This window comes from Cannabis sativa, chromosome 5, assembly GCF_029168945.1.
Source record: "Cannabis sativa cultivar Pink pepper isolate KNU-18-1 chromosome 5, ASM2916894v1, whole genome shotgun sequence".
Taxonomy (NCBI): domain Eukaryota; kingdom Viridiplantae; phylum Streptophyta; class Magnoliopsida; order Rosales; family Cannabaceae; genus Cannabis; species Cannabis sativa.
This window is the reverse complement of record NC_083605.1, coordinates 72,778,762-72,801,873: the sequence shown is the minus strand read 5'-3', so window position 1 is coordinate 72,801,873 and position 23,112 is coordinate 72,778,762. Positions and strand designations below refer to the sequence as shown.

The 23,112-nt window shown below is 31.9% G+C and overlaps 1 protein-coding gene across 1 annotated transcript; it reads left to right on the top strand.

Annotated features, from left to right (window-relative positions):
* The first annotated feature begins 7,126 nt into the window (after positions 1-7,126).
* On the top strand, positions 7,127-8,322 carry LOC133038499 (uncharacterized). Its single transcript, XM_061116669.1, has 3 exons — positions 7,127-7,220; positions 7,431-7,759; positions 7,864-8,322. The coding sequence occupies exons 1-3, from the start codon at positions 7,127-7,129 to the stop codon at positions 8,320-8,322; spliced, it is 882 nt and encodes a 293-aa protein (XP_060972652.1).
* The last annotated feature ends 14,790 nt before the right edge of the window (positions 8,323-23,112 follow it).

The following is a 23,112-nucleotide window of genomic DNA, read 5'->3' as shown; positions in this document are numbered from 1 at the left end:
GTAATTAAATGTCAATACTTTTAATTACATGGGCTGTCTTAACAGTTGCTAAAATATTATAAAATACATTTAATTACATTTTTTCAGTGTTATCGTAAATATTTTTTCTTGTAGTGCATGTGTCTCTTAAAATATAATTAAACTCTATTATAAAGGTATAGTTTACATAACCAGCTTTGCTAGCTAATATAAAACAAATAATTAAATTACTTGATTAACAACTTTAACTAATATATATCAATTTTAACAGTAGACCACTACAAAAAAAATATATGTATATAAATAGAAAAAAGATTTAGTTAATTTGTTTAATGTAAAAAAGGTATATAGCGAATAAGTACCCGTTTTAAGTTTGTAAGCGGCATAAACTCAATGTTTATTTTTCGCGGTATAAGTATTCAATATTTATAAAACTGTAATTTTTTTTCAGTTTTGTCAGTACAGACTCCGTTTTAAATTTATTAAAAGAAAATTTGTAAGTAACTGATACTACATGTTTCTGTCTAGCCCTAATGATCAAGAACCTAGACCTTATATGTGGCCTGTTCAAGAAAATAACAGAATTTGTACGGACGAAATTAGAGGAAAATTACAGTTTTATAAACATTAGGTACTTATGCTGCTAAAAATAAACATTGTGATTATGCCACTTACAAATTTAAAATTTTGGAAACTTATGCTGCTATTTACCCTTAAAAAAAAAATACATATATGTATATATGTATAGTAGGTGGTGGATGTTTAGATGAATTTAAATGAAGGTCGTTTTCAGATTAAGGTGTTGTCGTTTTTGTGCATGTTTTGTACACGCATTCCAGTACTACTGCTGCTGATCACTGCATCCCCAAATTTTGTCAATATTTTTCTTGAATTTCCCTCTAAATTATAATATAATATATATCTTCTCTATTAATTTCATCACTTAATAATTGGTGTAAATTTTATTCAAAGAGAAGCACAATAAAAAGAAAAAAAAAATCAAACTTGTTAAGGCTTTATATAGGTTAACCAAGCCCCCCAAATTTTTGCTTGCACCAGTGAGCTAATTAAGCTTAATTTATTATTTGATAAAATAATGAACATATTAGGTGGCATTTGGTTATGAGAAATAAAAGCAGAAGAATAAGAATAAAAATAGATTTAAATAAAATTTAAGATGCATAAAAAAATTCATGTAAAAAAAATACACATAAAAAATTGATAAAAAAAATTATTGAATTTTTTCTTATTTTGTATTAAATGGTTTTCTCTTCCATTTTAAAATAAAATATAATCATTCTACTAAAAAATGATGGATAAATCATTCCAATACTTTATAAAATATAACTAAACAAAAAAATAAAATAAAAATTACCTCTTTTCTATTTTCTAACAAAAATAATAATAATTTTTTTTTTTATAATTTTTACACTTTAAAATAATTTTTTATTTTATTTTTACAAAATTCCACGTAACAACTTATATAACTACACGGAATAACTAAAATCGTAATTAAAATTTACATAACAACCCACATAAAAATTAAAACTTGATAATTAATTGTTGTTGTGTAAGTAAATTAATTAGTGGTTGGAAAATATATATGTATATGTATATGTATAGTGTACTAACTACTTATTTGACTGTAAAAACTCTTACTTGAATAGTGATAGTTCGATCATGTCGTTTCTCTCGATCGGTCACGGCACAATCTTCAAACACGTGATAATAATTAATTGAATATGAATATATATATTTTTTATAATTTATTAATATTTATTTGCAACAATCAATTAGCATATTTATATGAATTTATTAAAAGCTAATTAATTAATTAAAGCAATGGGTACGTATATTATTACTAATAAATTTCTGCACCATTGGCAGACTCAGCTTTTTCCCGCCAAATAAAACAAACATTCTCCTCCAAACAGCTAAAAATATTTATATATATGAGAATCTTTAATAAACTATTATTATCAACTCTCTCATCTCATCTCATCATCTATATATATACATATTACACACAGGATTATATATATAAATGTACGTGAAGTTATCATGCATGATCATATGTACTTATGCTACTATATATATTAATATTTCAGTACCATGAATACATCTATATATTGATCAAGCTTTTAGAATTGTATTTTTAAAAGTGAGAATATGAAACTGTTTTTTGTCATTTTAAAATTTAATGGTGTTTAGCACAAATTTTTTAAACTATTTTAAAAAAATTTCTTACTAAAAAAAATCAATATTTTAACACTATACCATGACATGAATCTATTTGGGTCTGGGTTTGAATTTGGTTCCAAGTCTTATAAGATATGAGTATGTGAGCAAAAATATAAAATATAATATGTTAAACAAAATAAAATTATTTTTGAAAATTAAAAATAATATTTTGATATTTTTTTGTTTTCTAGTTTTTTAAACCTAAATTTTTAATAAAAAAAATTTTACCAAACGACCTAATATTAATTTTTAAAAGTTGTTTTCAATTTTAAAAACAAAAAACAAATAAATTTTTAGTTATGAAGCCAAACAATCTCTTAGTGCATGTTTGACATCATAACTAAAAAATTATTTTTTATTTTTAAAAAACAAAAAATTATTTTTTGAAAACAATTTGGCTTGTTTGGCCTTGTTTTTTGAAAATAGTTTTCAGAAAATAAAGTTACAAAAAAACAAGGAGCTTGTTTGGTTGTGTTTTCAGTTTTTAAAATTGTGTTTTAAAAGTGAGAATAGAAAACAATTTTTTGTCATTTTAAAAATTTAATGGTGTTTGGCACAAATTTTTAAAAACTGTGTTTAGATTTTTTTCTTACGAAAAAAAAATCAATATTTTAGCACCATACCATGACATTAACCCATCCGGGTCTAGGTTCGAGTATGGTTTCAGGTCTAGGATTCGAGTATGTAAGCAAAATATAAAATATAATATGTTAGACAAATAAAATTATTTTTGAAAATTGAAAACAGCATTTTGATGTTTTTAGTTTTCTAGTTTTTCAAAACTCAATTTTTAAAAAACAGTTTTTTAAAATTTTTGTCAAACAACTCCTAATAGTTTTTAAAAACTACTTTCAGTTTTAAAAAACAGAAAACTATTTTTAAACTGTAAAGCCAAACAGCCTCAAGAATTTTGAAAACAACAAAATGTTGTTGTCTGTTTTAAAAATCAATTCACTTTTTGTCAATATTGTTTTTAAAAAACACTAACCAAACATGACTCGTTTTTAAAAACTTTTTTTGTTCTCATTTCTAAAAACAATTTTTTGAAAACAAAAAACAAAAACCAACGTCAAACATGCTCTCAACAAATAATTTTTTAGTTATAATGTTAAAAATGTACTTAGTCTCCCTTATTCTTTCCAAGATCTTACCAAATAAAAGAATTTTTCAATCCCTTTGTCTCTCTCCCTCCATCCTTCTCTCCCCCATATACCAAACACAGTGTAAGTCACCAAAAAATATATATATTACATATTCTTTGGTGACAGTTTTGCTTCGTATATGGACATTTATTTTTTTGGTATATAATTAAAGAATAAACCAATTTTTTATTTGAATGTTGTGTACATTATAATAATTATACTAGCTAGGTATGCAAAAATAGGATTCAAACAGGGCACATATTTATTAACATTTTTTTATATTTTTATATTTGATACAAATCTATTTTTTTTCTATAGATATGTTCTATTGGCCAATGAGCTGAAAAGTCACAACTTAAAGTTAGAGATTTTTTTTTATCTGATATTAAGATTTTATTTATCTAGTTTGAGGGGTTATTTCTCCATGTATTTTTGCGGTTAAATTCTCTCAATTATCACTTCACTTGCGGTTAATCTTTTAAGTAGAAATTTTAATGGTAAAACTCTACAAACTACTAAACTGCTTGTAAATTTAAGGTGTCATCTATTTTTTACAATTAATTACCAACATATATGTACACTTTTGTACATGTGTCAAATTTATATTGGCACACCTAATATTATTATTTTTTTAAAACAAAAGAGTTAAATATAAAAATTATTTCAAAATTTATAATATTTTTTTAAATATTTATTTTTATTTTTAATAATTGAATTTAATTTTAAAATGAATTTTGAAAATAATTTTGAAATAATAATATCAGGTGTACCAATATAAACCTGTCATATATACAAAAGTGTATACATAAGCAGTCCATATATAGTAACAGTTAACAGAATGACATTTTAAATTTGCTACTAATTCAGTAATTTAGAAAGTTTAGCCGCAACTCTAAATTTTATTAGATAGAAGAGATTCTTCCATCTTTTGCGCAACATACATAGTTATTTTTGTTATCTTAAGTTTTATTGGTTACCTATAAAAAAAATATATTTAATTATACCCATACATACTTATTTTATTTTACAATGTACAATAAATTATTTAAACTTTACTTTTGTATAGTATTCTAAAAAAAATGAATATAATATTATATTAAGTTTCCTACATATATAGTATTATATATAGGCTAATTAGGATTTTTGCTCCCTAAACTTTGACATGTACCAAATCATGTCTTCTGAACTTTTTACATCGTTAAAAATGCTCACTGAACTATTGAGATTGTTAGATTTAAGGACTTTTCTCTAATTTCATTCAATTTTACTATTTCAGTGATTGTTTATATATTAAATCATACTCCCCAGACTTTGATATCTACCAAGTCATATCCCTCGAACTTTGACGTGTACTAAATTATGGCCCCTGAACTTTCATCTATGTTAGACTTTTTTACTAAAATTGGAAAAAAAAAAATTAATCCAACAAACTCAATAGTTCAAATGACATTTTTAACGACCTTAAAAGTTCAGAAAACATAATTTAGTACATATTAACGCTCAGCCTTATATATATTTAAAGGTAGCATATATCTTACAAAAGGAAAAAAAAAAAATGGTAGGTGTAAGTTGATCATCAATTAATGAATTAATGTGTTACACTATAGTTAATTATTTATTTAATAAATAAGAATATTTTGGTTGGAAACTAAGATATACTCATAGAGACATAAATATATATGTATGGGTTGAAAGGTAAACATTATAATTTAGAGTAGTAGTACTACTACTGGCTCTGAATTCAAAATAGCTAGACTACTGAAAATGAATGATTCCAAGCACTGTCAACAAGTTTCATCTGCCTTCAGTTTCAATTTATTTTTTATTTAATTTCCTAATTAATTATTATATATATAATGCTACCCTAGTCCCTAACTAGCTACCTACTTCTCTCATAGCAAATATTTTTTGATAGGTCAATATATAAACCCATTCTGGTAAACATATAATATGAACAAAAACTGCATGTGTAATTAAGACAATATTATTATAATAGTATCATTATTATTATTTAAAAATTAATTAGGAATTGAGTACGTTGGTCATTGTCTTGTCCATGCACAAAATCATATCTCTTCCAAAAACCTATCCATTGGGATTCGGGGATTTTCCTGCCTAACACTTCCAAAGCATATAAATATATAAATATATATATATGGGTGCTAGGTATTTCTAAGGTGTATCTATGGACTATTTTTGTGTTTTATGTTTTTAAATAGTTATAATTTTAATTTTTTTATATCATATTTAGTTATTTAATTAAAATATAATTTAATGTAATGAAAATTTTAAAATAATATAATTTATTTTATATGTATGTAAAATAAAAAAAAATATACATGCAATAAATTATTTAAATTTTATTTTAATACGTTAAATTATTAAATGTACAGAAAGTTTTCTAACGTCAAAGATCGAAGCAATTGTAGTTGCAAGAGAGAGATAATAATAGCAAGTATTTTCATGCTTCTACAACTACGAGACGAAAGAATAATTTGGTTGCAAAACTTCGCATGCATGGGTTGATGATCTTATGGTTTCTTACTTCCACGAGCTTTTTTTCTCTCCCCAAACCAACTTGAGAGAAGTCACAAGCAGCGTACAAATTCGTGTATCATCCCAGCAGAATGCTGAGCTGCTATTACCAGTTTCAGATGAAGAATTTCGAAAAGCTTTGTTCCAAATGCATCCGGATAAATCCTCAGGGCCTAATGGAATGACTCCGGGTTTTTTTCAAAAGTGTTGGCCGATTGTTAAGGATGATGTCATCAATATGGTTAAACAGTTTTTTCATAATAGTTCTCTTCCTACAGACCTTAACAAAACCATTTTGGTCTTAATCCCTAAAAAGAAGCAGCCTATGGATATGGGGGATTTAAGACCCATTGCGTTATGCAATGTGCTGTACAAGATTGTGTCCAAAGTGGTTACTAATAGACTTAAGAGTGTTATGCCGTCTATCATATCTGATACTCAAAGCGCATTTTTGTAAGGATGGTTGATCTCGGATAACGTCATGATTGCTTACGAGATTACGCATCACTTAAAGAGGAAACGAAGAGGGAGGGATGGTTATATGGCACTCAAGATAGATGTTAAGAAAGCTTATGATAAGCTTGAGTGGGGTTATCTCTGGGCTATGATGGTAAGGATGGGCTTTGATGGTCGCTGGATTAATTTAGTTATGTAATGTGTATGTTCTGTTGCCTATACCATTTCACATGGCAGGAAGGAGTTGGGGCCCATTGTTGCTCAAAGAGGATTGCGCCAAGGGGATCCTTTATGACCATATATCTGTTTATTCTTTGTGCGCTAAGGTTTTTCTAGTTTGTTGCGGAGTTGTGTATAACGGGGCTTACTCACGGAGTGTAAAATTGCTCGAGGTGCGCCGGTAATCTCTCATATGCTCTTTGCTGATGACAGCTACATTTACTGTAAGGCAACAGAGGAAGAAGCGTACAATGTGAAGGAGTTGCTTCATACTTACGAGGTGGCTTCGAGGCAAAGAATTAATTTCTCCAAGTCTTCTGTATTTTTCAGCAATAATACTGGAATTGAGGTGCGGGATTCCATTTGTGCTATGTTGGAAATTTATGAGGCCGATGAAAATGGCTATTACCTCTGCCGTGTTCGGTTGGGAGAAATAAGAATGCTATTCTTAGTTTTCTTAAGGATAAACTTCGGAAGAGAATTCAAGGGTGGGAAGGGCGTATCTTATCTAGTGCGGGAAAGGAGGTATTGCTGAAGTCTTGCCGAGTTATGCTATGAATGTTTTCCTCTTGCCATCAAACACTTGCAAGGAGTTAGAGCGGCTTATGGCCAAGTTCTGGTGGCACTCAGATTCAAGTAGCGGTAAGGGTATTAATTGGATGAGCTGGGAGCGGATGTGTCGCCATAAAAATGCAGGGGATTGGGATTTCGAAGCTTGAGAGACTTTAATTTGGCTCTTTTGGGAAAGTAATATTGGCGTTTGTTGGTTAATGCTAATTCTTTGGTTAGTAGGCTTTATAAGGCTAAATAATATGCTACTGGTAATCTGTTTTCTGCTGTATTGGGAGACAATTCTAGTTTCATTTGGCGTAGTATTCTTGAAGCAAATTAAAGATCTTATCCACACCTGTGCTCAAAGAACAATTGCTAGTGGGAAAAATGTCTCCATTCTAAATGATCCTTGGCTTCCACATAATTCAAACAAGTATGTTGTCTCACGGAACCCTACTCTTGTGAATAATTCGGCCAGCTGCCTCTTTCAAGTCGGTACTCGAGCGTGGGATGAGGATGTTATGAGGGACCTGTTTGTTGCCCGTGATCAGGACCTTATTTTGTCCATTCAGCTTAGTCATTCGGCAGCTAATAATGGTTGGAGTTGGCGACTTGAGACTTGTGGGAATTATTCGGTTAAAAGTGCATATAAATTCTTACAAGAATCTAAGGGTGCTTAGTGCCGAGATGCCAATACTGATTTTTGGAAGCGGCTTTGTCATTAAAAATTCCTCCTAAGATCAGTAATTTTTTATGGCGAGCTGCTTCGGGTGTGCTTCCAACTTGTTTTCAACTCCAAAAGCGTCATGTTCCTGTCAATGCCGACTGCCCTTTGTGCAACCCTAGTACTGAAACTATTCAACATGCGTTGGTTGAAAATTCATTTGCAAAGGCTGCTTGGCATCGCAGCATAGTGGACGTCGGGGCTGGGGCTGCAACATTCAACAGCTGGTTGTTCAGAATTTCCATCAGGGGGCACGAATTTGAAATGGAGGAAGTGGCGATGGTGAGTTGGGCTATTTGGCGTGCCCGGAATGACTTTGTTTGGCAAAAGAAGAGTTGGCTTGCTTCAAATATTATAACATCAGCTAGAACCATACTTGATCAATACAAATTTGCTCAGGGAAGGAAGGGCCTTTCGTTGTCTCCTTTGAATGATGGGGGCGGAACTGTGAGCGTTAGATTGCACCTGTGTTAAACAAGATTATAGTTAATGTTGATGGGGCTTTATTTGAACAAGAGGGTGGTTTGGAGTGGGCTCTGTAGCTTGAGATGATCATCATGGAACCATGGTAGAAGCTTTCAAGAAGGGAAAAATTGGGTATATTCAACTCGAAATCGCTGAGATCATAGGCATTAAAGAAGCTTTGAGTTGGATTGCAACTCATCCCTGAGACAATGTAGTGTTAGAAACGAATAGTTTGGTGTGTGTCCAAGCATTCCAAAGCAATGTTTTTATATCCTCACAGTTTGGTCTAATTGTTCAAGATGTTAGAAATTTAGTTTTAGTTTTATCTTTTCTTGAGTTATATTTTGTTAAACGATCTACAAACAAGTTGGCTCATTGCTTGGCAAGAGACTCTTGTTTCTCTACAGGTTGTGTGCTTCAGTTGGAGGATTGTTCCTCTGAAGTGCGTTCTATTATTTTAAACGAGTTTATTAATTAATAAATCTCCTGATTTATTCAAAAAAAAATACGTTAAATTATTTAAAGATATTTTTAAATAATTATAATATATATCTTCTTTATATAAAACAATAAGAATAATTCATATTTCTTCCAAAAACATATTAGTAGGGGAATTTAGATTTTTCCAACCTAACACTTTTTCTAAGGCATATGTATGCATGGGTGTTTCTACCGTGTACATCTATTGATGTCTATTTTTTATATTTTAAATTCAAATAATAATTATAATTTAGTTTTTTTATATATGCTGGTGTATATTGTATTTAATTAAAATATCTGTAAAAAATTTCAAAAATTAGAATAATTTATAACACAAAAAGTATTGTCCAAACAACTTATTTTACGAGCATATAAAATAAAAAAGATAAACGTGCAATCAAATTTTAAATTAAATCATATTCTTACCACATTAATTTATTTTGAATTTCTTAAAAAATATTGATTGATAATAATAAATGCACTACTGTTCCAAATTCGTACACTAGTATTGTCCTCCTTATTCCTGCTCGCATCATGCATAGTTTTTGTTGTGGCATCGACAACACTAATGTCATCAACCAACCGCAAATACGGTGGCATCTACTAAGACAAAAGACGAAGATCATGTTTAAAAAAACTAGACAATAATTAAATATTATTATTATATTATTTTTGATTGAGATAATTCAAGGTTCCAAATCATTTATTTAATAAATAAGTATAAAAAAAATAATTAACCATTTTAACACATTATTTTTGGTAGTATCAGACACTTTAATGTAAGCATGAAAAAATTATCTAAATTTTCAGATTTGATCGAATCTGACCCACTTTGCTAGAAATTTATTTGGATTGAATTTGACCTGCCCGCTAAAAATTATCCAGATTAGAGTCAACCCACCCCAATTTTAATATATTAAAAAGAACCTATATTTAGAAATTCTTGAGAAATTTATACATACCTCGATTTTAGTTAATGACGCGGAGTTAATTAAACAATAATAAAAATATTTAATAATTAAGAGTAAGAAAAATCAATAAACGATACAAAAAATTGATAAAGGTTTGGCCACAGGTGATTTGGTAATTGCTTACTTCCCTTACTTGGCATTTCTCTTAGATATATCAAAATCATAAGAACGTGATCTAATGAGTTTCTTGATATACTTTTATAAGAATTACATGTAATAGCTCTTTAAAAGTCTAGAATTCAGTCCCCTAAGCAGTTATAATGACTCACTAGTTATAGTGCTACAAGTGAATAAATAATATTGATTACAAAATATACAATAAAAGATCACTACAAAAAATATGACTTTTACTTACAAATATTTTGTCTACAGATAATTATTTGTAGGTAAACATTAGTTTTTTCTACAAATAAATAATAGTAAAATTTATTTGTAGTTAAATAACTAATATATGTTCTGTCTAAAAGTCGCAGGTACTATATCAGCTTTGTGGATGCCTATTCCAGGCACACATGAATTTACATCCTCAGATCACAAAGCGTGAGGCTCTTCTTACCTTAACAAGTTTCAAGGCTCAAGATGAGCTGCAGTTGGGACACAAAATAAAAACCATTCAATCAAACGTGGAAGATTAAATCTAACTTTCACAAAGCTACTTCAGGAACATGGCATCATTAACAAAGTTTTTTGTGCACACACATATGAGCCAAATGGAGTAGTTAAGCACCAACACAGGATTATTGAATCCAGATTCACTTTGCTAGCTCAATTATCCTTACCACTCAAGTATTGGGATGAGGCTTACAGAACTGAAGTATTTCTCATCAATAAAATGCCAACTTCAAGCTACAATATAACACTCCTCTTGAAGTCCTATTCAACACATAACCATATTACACCTATCTCAAGGTGTTTGGCTACCTATGCTATCCTAAATTGAGGCCCTACAACAGAGTCAAGCTCCAATACATGCTTATTTAATGTGTCTTCCTTGGATATAGCTTGTCTCATAAAGATTACTATGACAGTCAATTGTCCGTGATTCGTAAGGGAATATACCGGGTAAGCTGTGCAATCCCACATTGCCTGGGGAATGTCAAGTGTGATGATTTCGAGACTGTATAGGTATGGGACTACACAGTTGAAGAGGGCTTAAATAGATTGACTGGTACTACCTATATCAATAAGGTGCATCTTGTTTTCTGGTAGCCCATCACAAAAGAACTCTATAGTTAAGCTTGCTTGACTTGCGGTAATTTTAGGATGGCTGACCTCCTGAGAAATTTTCTCATGAAGCGAGATGTCGGACCCCGTAAGGAGGATGATTGTCTGTAGTCCCGTGATCTGTAAGGAGATATATTAGGTAAGCTGTGTAATCCCACATCACTTGGGAAAGGTCAAGTGTGATGATTTTGAGACTGTGTAGGTATATGACTACACAGTTGAAGAGAGCTTAAATGGATTGATTAGTACTACCTATATCAACAAGGTGCATCTTGTTTTCTGGTAGCCCATCACGAAAGAACTCTATAGTTAAGCGTGCTTGACCTAGGATAATTTCAAGATGGGTGATCTTGGGAAGTTTTTCCATAAAGCGTGCGAGTGAGAACAAAACATGCTGAAAACACTCGTGTTGGTCTGTAGGGTCAGTCGTCAGTCCAGGAAGCAGCCAGAGTAACATGCCCATGTATAAGAGCCATGAGTCTGTGGGAGAAGGCTCGATGGAGGCTTGAAGTGGGGACGTTACAAATAGTATTAGAGCCTTGACCCAGCCAGAAGTGTGGTTGACGAGGATGTCAGACCCCGTAAGGGGGTGATTGTGACAGTCAGTAGTCCTGTGATCTGTAAGGGGGAATACCGAGTAAGCTGTGTAATTCCACATCGCCTAGGGAAGGTCAAGTGTGATGATTCTGAGACTGTGTAGGTATGGGACTACACAGTTGAAGAGGGCTTAAATGGATTGATTAGTACTACCTATATCAACAAGGTGCATCTTGTTTTTCGGTAGCCCATCACGAAAGAACTCTACGATTAAGCGTGATTGACCTGAGGTAATTTTAGGATGGGTGACCTCTTGGGAAGTTTTCCCAAGAAGCATGCGAGTGAGGAAAAAGCATGCTAGAAACACTCCTATTGGTCTGTAGGGTCAGTTGTCAGTCTAGGATGCAGCCGGAGTAGCATGTCCATGTATAAGAGCCATGAGTCTATGGGGGAAAGCCCAATGGAGGCTTGAAGTGAGGACGTTAGAGGTACAAATGTATTTCCAAAGATGGATTGGTAGGGTTTTACATATCCAGAGATGTGATGCTTAATGAAGCAATTTTCCCATTTTCTCGTGCAGCTTAGTAGAATACTACTTCACAAACCACAATGTCCAATGCTCTCCCTTCTGTAGTTGTTCAGTATCCTCTTGCTCCAAGATACACACCATCTCTATCCCATATCTCTAACAATTCTCCATGGCCTGCAATACTTCCTCAGTCACCAACAATATCTGACAATGCTACAGCTGCAACTGACCCTGCCTTTGTTCCATCTGTTGATGTTTTACTAAACCTTGCTCTTGCTTCATCTGTTGCAACTTTACCAGACCCACCAGGTGCTTCTACTCAGCTACCTGCTATTGATATCTCCTCTGAGACACATGATGTTCCACCACTTCATCAAACCAATGAACCAACAAGTTCTTCTACTGAACCCACAGTTACAATCAACAAGAATTCTATGCCAACTAGAGCCAAGTTTGGCATTAGAAAACCTAAGGTTCTAATGGCCCCACTCTATCCCGGCACCATTAAATAATCTCTACAATACTCTAAGTGGTTTTAGGCTATGAAAGATGAGAATAGTGCTCTCATTAAAAATAAAATCTTGTATTTGGTTCACTTACCCCTGGTAGGACTCCTATTGGATGTAAATGGGTAGAATCAAGGAAAATTCAGATGGGACTATGCCTAAGTACAAAACAAGGGCAGTTGCTAAAGGATACCACCGATTACATGCTAGTTTTGACTACAATAAAACTTTCAATCTAGTAGTAAAACATGTTTATACACAGTCCTAACCAAAATAGTTTCTAACAGTTGAACCATTAAGAAACTTGATGTTAACAATACCTTTTTAAATGGAAACTTGTAAGAAGATATCTACATGGTTCAGCCACCTGGCTTTGTGGATCCTGATTTTTTAGACAAATACACTTTATGGTCTTAAGGAGGCACCAAGGGCCTGGTTTGACAAACTTTTTTTTATCTTATTTACTTTTGGTTTCACTTCTGCAAAGACTGATCACTCTTTATTTGTCAAGATAGATATTACAGTATTCTCTATGTCTTAGTGTTTGATGACATACTCATAACTGGAAGTGATCACTCTCAAGTGTCCAATCTTATTATCATTGCTCTCAGTAAAATATTTGCTCTCAAGGATCTAGGTGACTTGCATTACTTTCTAGGGATTCAAGTCATCCAAACAGCCACTGGTTTGCTTCTCTCTCAACAGAAATATATCCAATATCTTCTAGTCTCATACTTTCTCAATATGGCAATGACCCTGTCGAAGATCTTGCCAACTACAGGTTCATAGTTGGAGCGATGCACAGTATGCTACCATCACAAGACTAGAGATAGCATACAGTGTGAACAAGGTTTACTAGTTCATGCACAATCCTTTGCAATCTCACTGGATTGCTGTCAAAAGAATCTTTAGATATCTGGTTGGAACCATTAATTATGGTCTACATTTTTTACCAACTCAATCGACATATCTTCAAGCTTTTTGTGATGTTGATTGGGCTACAGATCCGAATGATAGAAGTTCCACTGGCTTCTACATCTTCCTTGAATACAATCTTATAACTTGGAAGACCAGAAAGCAAACAACAATCTCTAGGTTCTCAACTGAAGCAGAGTTCAGGAGTACTTTGTTGGTGTGTCTGAGCTCATGTGTACAATCTTTGTTATTTGAATTGCACTTTACAAGCATTTCAACTCCAACAATATGGTGTGACAATGTGAGCTCTATTGTGCTAGTTGTCAATCCAATTGTCCATGCCATAACTAAACACAGTTCTAGCTAAGAAAATTAGTGTTATTCATGTCTAGAGATGGAAATTGGGCGGTTAATGTACGGGGAATGCAATCCCCGCTCCCATCCCCGCTACCTATTTATACCCCCATCCCCACCCCATCCCCGTCTAATAACCAACGGATTTGGGGTAGGGAAATACCCATCGGTTATTGGGAACCCATCGGGTATCCATTAAGGTAAAATAAAAAAATAATTTAAAATTATTGGAAAAAATAAATTAAACCAATATTCTCACAAATATTTATTATGCATTAATAATTCATAGAAGATAAAAGATAAACCTACCTAAAAAAAACATAACCTAGTAGAAAATAAAAACTAAATATGTCTCAAAGTTTGAAAAAAAAAATCATAACCCAAATAGGATCATAGTCTCATACCTCTCAAGCCTCCCAACAAATTAAAAAATAAACAAAGATGAAATTAAAAATCGAGAAGAAAATATCTTTACACATGCAATCCACAATGATCATCAGTTCACTATCGTCATTAGATTTTCATAATTTAAGCATATGATATATAATTTTGATTATCAATCATATATATACTATATATATGTTAAGAATAAAAATAAAATTATATATATCTATATCGGGGTCGGATATGGTGCGGATAGTATTATTCCTGCCCCCGCCCTATCCCCATTTCGGGTATTGAAATTGTCCCCCACCACTGCCCCATTAACCACCAAGACGGGGAATCCCCACCCCATTAAGGGCGGGTCCCTGCGGTTACCCATCCCCGCGGTATAAATTTTCATCTTTATTCATGTCCCAACAAAATATCAACTAGCTGATTATTTGACGAAGCTTATCTCTAGCAATCAATTTGTAACATTCAGGACTAAACTTAGAGTGTTGTCTTCTTCCACTATGAGTTTAAAGGGGGGTTTTTAGAGATAATTCTAGGCAGTTAATTTTTAACTATTAGTTTGTTAGGATGTTAGTTTTGAATTGGATTGTAACAAACCAGCTTCTCTTTTCTTGATTTCTCTTGTATATAAACATCTCACAATTTTATTTTGAATACAACAACAGAATAATTATCTCATTCTTGTTTCTTTCTCTCTGTTTTCACAGTGGGTGTGATTACTATTACTAAGTATGAATAAGCTTAAATATGCTATTCATATTTTTTAAAAAAACATAATTCATTTTTCCTAATAAACAATAAATTGTAAAAATAATAATAATTTAAAAAAAAAAAATAGGTCAGATTAGACTCGGTACAAATAAAAACGGAGCGGATCCTATTCGCATCATGAGGTCAACATATAATCGGGTCGGATCTCCATTTACATCCCAACTTCATTGCTCAAGTAGCCCTTAAGTACATAATCGAGTAGAATTGGAAATTTTCTACTGATATTATTTTCTGACAGTACGTATATATTATTATTATTATTTGACACAACTGACAGTAAATTGTATATATTATTACTAGTGACTGCAGATTTGGGTGTATTTCTGTATATATATGTATGTACAGATGTAATTAATTATTATAAGTATTACGTACGTACCTTTCAATTCCAATATTGTTTTGTAAGATTCCAAAAGCTTAAGCTATCGAAAACTCAAATAATATAAAACCTGTGTTTGATGACAGTATCAGTATGTACGTACGTAGTGTTAATATATATGGTGGACCCCACTAGAATCCACACAGCAAAGACAGCTAGCTAAGAGATAATATATACATATATATATATGATCATCACCCTCAACTCAACACTCAGCACACACATATAAATATACTAGGTGAATGTACGTGCCGAGCCACGTATTGCTAGTTTTATTTAAGATTTTAGTCTTTTTAACATAACATTGTAATGTAAGTTTATATCTATAAATATTCTGTTAAGTGTTAATATTATATGAATATCTCCATTTATAAAGCTAAAAAGTGGGTAATGACAAAAGTGGTATATCTGCAATCACACAAAGATAGAAGTAGTTCTGCTCTTATCAAGAGAAAATATTTGATAACGTGAGGTTAACTTTAATATATACAAAAAATTATTAATATTCTCCCGTTTGTTGGAGAGATATGTGGCTAAGATGATTTTTTTAATTTAAAAAGATATTATTAATATTTAAAAGATTGTTTAATTTTTTGGGTTTAATTATTAGGTTTATTTGTTAACGGGAGATCAAACCTAATCGTTAAATTTAACAGAATATTCTTTTATTTTTAAGTATATTCTGTTAAACCAAGAAATGTCGTTAGATAGAGACTTTTAATATATATTTTTTTTGAAAATAAACGTCGGTTATATTAAAATAGAACTAGACCTCACGGTCGTTACATAAAATGTTTTCCGGAACAGAATTGATCGGGATCGATCCAAATACTTGGTGGGTGAAGGCCCACTTAGCGACATTGTGTGCCGCAAAGTTACAGTTCCTACTAACATTTGAAAAATTACAACACATTAAATAAGGAGAAGACTTAGAACAAAATGAGACATAGTTCTCAAGAGCCCCATGAGTCTTTTAATATATAAAGATATATATGGTGTTGATGATATAATAATGATATGATTTAATTCAATTTGATTTGGTCCCCCCTCTATATCTCACTCTTAATTTCTCTCTCATCATCTATAACTTCTATCATTTTCTTGTTTTTCTTTACATTTATGTATGATATATCATATATGCTCTTGTGAGATCGAATAATAGTATGCATATAATATAATATACAGATTAGCATTTTGCCTTTAGACGTTAATAAATTGTGTCTATTATAATATATAATATATGTGTCATTAATAATATTTTTTTAAATATAAGTTTCACAATAATATAATTATTTTATCATATTTAATTTAATTTTATTGTAGTTTTATAATTAATGGTATAATTGATAAATAAATACAAACTAAATATTCTTCATCCTTTTTATTTTAATGATTAAAAAACTAAAAATATAAATATAAATTATTATGAAAAAAATATTTTATTTTATTATTAATTAATGTAAAAAAAAAATATTTAATTTGCATCTATTTATTAACTATTATCTATTATTTTACTTATTTAAAATTAAATTAAATATAATATAATAAAAGAATTATATTTAAATAAAAGTTATACTTCAAGACTATAATAAAAGAATTATATTATTAACAATTATAAAAGAATTATAGCATATAAAAAGTTCAGGAATTTTTCATATAGATTTATATATACTTTAAATATATATCTAGAAGGAACAAATTAAGCATAAAAAGAAAGTAGAATAATAATAGGGAACTTTGATTTTATATACTTAAAAAATTAAAAAAATTTATTATTAAACCAAAATTTTTTAAAATAAAAAAACTATCACATTTTTTTCAAAACCCCAAAAATACCCCCTCACAATTCAAACCCATTCTCTCTCTTTCTCTCAAACTCTCTCTGCATCATCTCTCTCTCTCTCTATCTCGCATCCCACAACCGCCCACCCTCACCACCACCTCCGACGTTTGACCTCCGACGTCCGACCTCCGACCTCCGACCCTCACCACCACCTCCGACCACCCGCACCAACACCCTCGACCCAGCCCCCCTCTCTCGGACCACCCAAACTTCGCACCCCTCAACCCCACTCTCTTCCTCTCTCTGAAATCGCAAAAAAAAAACATACTGGTCCGATGGTCGAATTTTTTTTTTTTTTTTTGTGATTTCAAAGAGAGGAAGAGAGAGTGGGGTCCGATGGGTCCGATTAGTCGGACCCCATGGTCCGACCATCGAACTCTGTGGATTTTTTTTTTTTCGATTTCAGACAGAGGAAGAGAGAGAGAGATGGGGTTGAGTTATGAGAGGAGTATTTTTGAATTTTAGATAAAAGTGTCATATTTTTCTTAATTTGAAATGTATTGGTTTAAAAATATAATATTAAAGTTTTTTAAGTATAAAAATCAAATTTTCCTAATAATAAGGAACATATTATCACAAATTATAAGATCCCAATGATATATATATTAGCCAGCCATATATACTAGCTAATTAATCACAATAAGCAAAAGGATATATATGTATATGTCAAACATATATATATACATACCCGACATGAAATTTGTAGACATAAATATGAATTAATTAATAGGTCTATATATAAAAGGATGAGTAGTTATTGCGACCAAGATTCGGACTCTGTGGAAATTATATATAGGTAAGGTGGGTGAGAAGTGGGGTTTTGAGGTTTAGTCCTGCTCACTCCCATCACTACAAATAATCATTACACTATAAATATATTTAATATTAAGGTATGCAAATTATCACTTTTTAATATTATTTATTCAATTAAAATATATGAGATTTAATATTGAATTTTATCGGTAACAATATGTCTCTTTTTGTAATTTAAAATTCGAAATTTAATTACATCAATAGTAATATGATAAAAAAAAATACTAGACACCATTAACACATTTTTATATTTCTCATATATTAATTATTCTGCATCCATATATATATATATATATGGATTTTTTGTTTCATTTTCCTGTTGCTTTATCTTCTGCTATTAAGAAAAAATTGACTGTTATGTATTGATTAATAGTGACACTCTTGACTCTTTCATGCCATACCACATGTCTACGCACACACTACTATATTTACTGTCAAATACCATATCCTTACAGAGATTTTGTGCCACAAAATTATAAAACTCTACATACCTATATATCTATTTATAGTTAATATATATAAATAGCTCGTTGCTACGTCCTTGTCTTTTCTCTTCTTAATTTGTTATATAAAGAAGAAAATAAAATAATCGTAAGCATATATAAATTAATTTGTTATATATCATTGAATTGTGTAGAACTGTTACGTACTCATGTCACAACCCAAGCCCTACTTATTAATTCAGTTGTAGGCATATACGTCAATGTGAATGGTCATAATTAATGAGAAGAGATCCAAGTTATTACAATATGAGTATTGCTATTAGGCATCACTTGGTGCCTAGAAGCTTCTCAACATGTCGCGTTGCGATTGGCTAGCGATACTCCCTAAAAGCTATTATATTAAATTATATGAGACCCGATACTTAGTTGGACTAATAGCAATATTGACACGTAAGAGGGTGCTAGGCACCACGGGTGCCCTTTAGCATTTCTCTTACAATATAAGGCAAGGGCACAACTAAATTCTTCTTCACTTCTTAGAAGAAGATTCTTCTCATGATCACTATAATGTTCTCCATATAATATATGTTGTTAGGCAATATTCTGCAGGCATCAAAGAAAAATTTGAGTCTAGCAAGCTAATCTTGTTAAAAGAGGAAATTTTTTGGAAAAGGGGGTTGCATTGAATGATGAAATTGTGTACTCTTGATGTCAAATTATAATATTACATCTTCTTTGTATATGTGATTGACTTTCAAATTGAGGCAAAACCTCCAAACGTTTTGTGGAAAAATAATTCATTTAAAACCTTTAACTTGTTTTTTCTCCCAACAGTTGTTCCAACTGTTTTTTCTGTTACAAACATTCCTTATTTAGAAAATCGGTTATGTTAGTTAAAAATCGATTTGTTGAGTGTTGGACATGTTAGCTACTAACAGTATATAAGGCTCTACATTTCGATTCATGGTGAGAGAGAGAGAGAGAGAGAGAGAGAGAGAGAGAGAGAGAGAGAGAGAGAGAGAGAGAGAGAGAGAGAGAGAGAGTAAGACTAAGGCAGAGAAAAACATGGAGAGTAAGAAAGAAAATCAAGATCAGAAGTGGCTGCATATCATGCTGTCATGATAGCTAGGTTGAGTGGCCCTAAGTTTGAGTGTTGGAAAGCCATTCCTGTCATTGATTGTTCTTGGTGTTTGTGTATTGTAATTGGTGTTTGTAACTTGTTGATTCTTAGTGGAGAAACACCTTGGGGAGAGCTGGAGTAGGACTCAAATTGAGATCCGAACTAGGATAATTTTCTTGTGTTTTCTCTCTTACTTTTCTGGTTTTTTATCAGTTTTGATTTCTGGTTTGATGGCTGATATGTTTGCTGCTTGTTTGATCATTATTCTTATTTGAATTTGTGTTATTTAATCACAACAGTGGTATCAGAGCTCAGGAAGAATTCCAAAGTTTCAAGAACTCAAACTCTGTGATCAAAGGCCAAGAAAGCTACTACAATGGCATCATCTTCTACCAAGTTCAATTTGGAAAGGTTTGATGGTACTGGAGACTTCAGTCTATGGAAGGAGAAGATGTTAGCCATACTAATCTATCAGAAATTGGATTCAGTACTAGAGGATCCCTTCGAGAAGACAGAGCATGCTTCTGATGAAATCAAGAAGAAGGAGATTGATGAATCAAAGAAGAACGATTCTAAAACTGTCATGAAGCAAGCAAGATCAGCCGTTGTCATGAATCTTCCAGACAATGTATTGAGACAGGTTATTGGGGAGAAGACAGCTCTTAGAATTTGGAGCAAACCCAACCAATTGTACATGGCTCAATCTACTGCAACTAAGATCTTCTTGAAAAGGAAGTACTATGGGTTTAAAATGAATGCTACTAATACTTTAGATCAAAATCTTGATGAGCTTAATAAAATTGTGTTGGCTCTTACTAATATGGGTGAAACCATAAAAGAAAAGGATCAAGCTATTATATTACTTAATGCTTTGCCTGACCAGTTTAAAGATATGAGGACTGTGTTTATGTATGACAGGGACACCTTGACTTTGGAGGATGTTATGAGTACACTCAGATTAAGAGATGCTAAGTTGAATTGGCAAAAAGCTGCAAGACAAGAATCAAAGACAGATGAAGCTTTGATGGCTCAAGGAAGATTACCAAGAAGAGGAAATTTCAAGTTTAGAGGGAACTCAAGATCAAATTCAAGACCCAGAGAAACTAGGAAGTTTCATCACTGCGGCAAAGTTTGACACTTGATCAGAAACTGTTGGGATTTAAGAGATAAAAGAAAGAAGAAAAGGACAAAGAGGAAGATGACAGCAACAATTATTCAAATGCGGTGATTGATGATTCTAATAGAGATGTGTCTATAGTCATTAACAATGAAATTAAGGATGAAGTCAAGACTGATGGTGATGCTTGTACCAGTTCTTGTCTGAAAGATCAAGATGATTGGATCTTGGATAGTGGGTGCACCTATCATATGAGTCCCAACAGGGACTGGTTTATGGATTATTTAGAAATAAATTGTGGTAGTGTTGTAATGGGAAATGATCACAAGTGCAGTGTTATTGGCATTGGTTCAATTGTCATCAAAAGTTTTGACAAAACTTTCAAAACTCTACACAAGGTTAGACACATTCCATATTTGAAAAGAAAGTTAATTTCTTTGGGAACATTAGATGATGAAGGATATGATTACAAGACAAGCAAAAGGGTAATCAAGATCACAAAGGGTTTATTGCTAATGCTAAAGGGAACCAAGAGACATGGCTTGTATTATCTTGATAGAAAAACCATGACACCTGCACAAGCTGTTACTGTTGACAAATGCAATGCAGAATCAAAATTATGGCATGCTAGATTAGGTCACATTGGTGAACAAGGCTTAATTGAGCTATCTAAACAAGGTTTGCTACAGGATTACAATCATGCTAACTTACCATTTTGTGAGATGTGTATAGGGAAAACAGCATAGAATCAAATTCTCAAATAGCAATTATAGAGCCAAAGTTGTCTTGGAATACATTCATGCAGATTTATGGGGAGCTAGTAGGGTAAAAACACAGGGAGGTAAACAATATTTTTTGTTCATTGTAGATGATGTTAGTAAGAAAGTTTGGGTAGTTTTGTTAAGACATAAAAATGATTGTCTAGAGGAGTTTAAGAATTGGAAACTTCTTGTTGAAAACCAAACTAATTCTAAATGAAAGTATTAAGAACTGATAATGGATTAGAATTTGTAAATGATGAATTCACTGATTTGTGTTTAAAGTTTGGAACACAAAGACATAAAATTGTGATAAAGACTCCACAAAAAAATGGTGTTGCTGAACAAATAAATAAAACTTTACTTAACAAAGTTAGATGCTTACTATTAGAAGCAGGTTTAAAGAAACACTTCTGTAGAGAAGCACTACATACTGCCTGTTACTTGATTAATAGGAGCCCCAACAGAAAAATTGAGTTGAAAACACCTGAAGAACTGTGGACAGGTAAGCCTCCATCTTTGTCTCATTTGAGAATATTTGGTTGTGCTGCTTATGCACACAATGTAGAAGACAAACTTAAGAAAAGATCAATAAAATACATATTTTTGGGTTATCCTACTAGTGTAAAAGGTTATAGACTTCTCTCTGTTGAAACCAATAAAATTGTAACTAGTAGAGATGTTATTTTTAATGAAAGTGATTTCCTATTTAAAAGAAATAAGAAAGGTGTAATTTTTGACATTTCAGGTAAACAAGATGATGTTGCCATCTGAAATTGAATATACCTCATCGACATAATTTTTTTTACTATTAGAGTCATTACGATGGTTCTTGTCCTTCCGAGAACTAGATTTCTTGAGTCTGATATTAGTCTTATCTTTTTATACATCTCTGCCTCTAGAATTAGTTTAGTTACCATGCCCTGAAGCATGGTTTCCTCTCTTTTTTCCTGTGGACATTGACTGACATTTTTAGATTTCTTTTGTTGTTTAGTCAAAGGAGTATTCTTCAAAGTTTCGCCTATTATCCCTTTCCCTTTATCCTTGTGAGGGTTAGAAGTTCTAGGATCTTTAGGATCAACTCACTTGGGAGCATTTGTTGTTGGAGTTATTTGCACTTAAGGATCCCTTTGGTTAGGGTTGTCATCACGACTTCCATCCTCGTCATTTTCCCCGGCAATATGTCATTGAATTGATCCTGTCAAGATGATGTTCTTTCAGTTAATTGGAGTTTTCTGGCCATAATGACCATGGGATTTGACTCATCGGGATTATCCTTTCCTCCAACACCATCATTAACAATCTTGCCTTAATGAAAATCTTTCGGTGTGTCTTGAGGATTATCTTTCGAGCTTTCTTGAGGATCATCTTCAACATCATCAGAACTATTCTCTTTTGAATCATCATCTTCGAATACAGGAGCATCTAGATTTGTGTCTTTGCCAAGTTGATCCTTGTGATAGCTGGTTGCTTCATTCTGATCTTCTGTATTCCTGCCTTGGCATTAGGATCAGTGAAGTGAAAACCAGACTTATTTCGGGTGAGTACCTTGATTAAAGCGTAATCTTCAGATGGTATCACTGCTTCCTTCAACTCTTAAGGAAAGCACCAAAAATTTTATCGAGACTTTCGAAAAACCAATT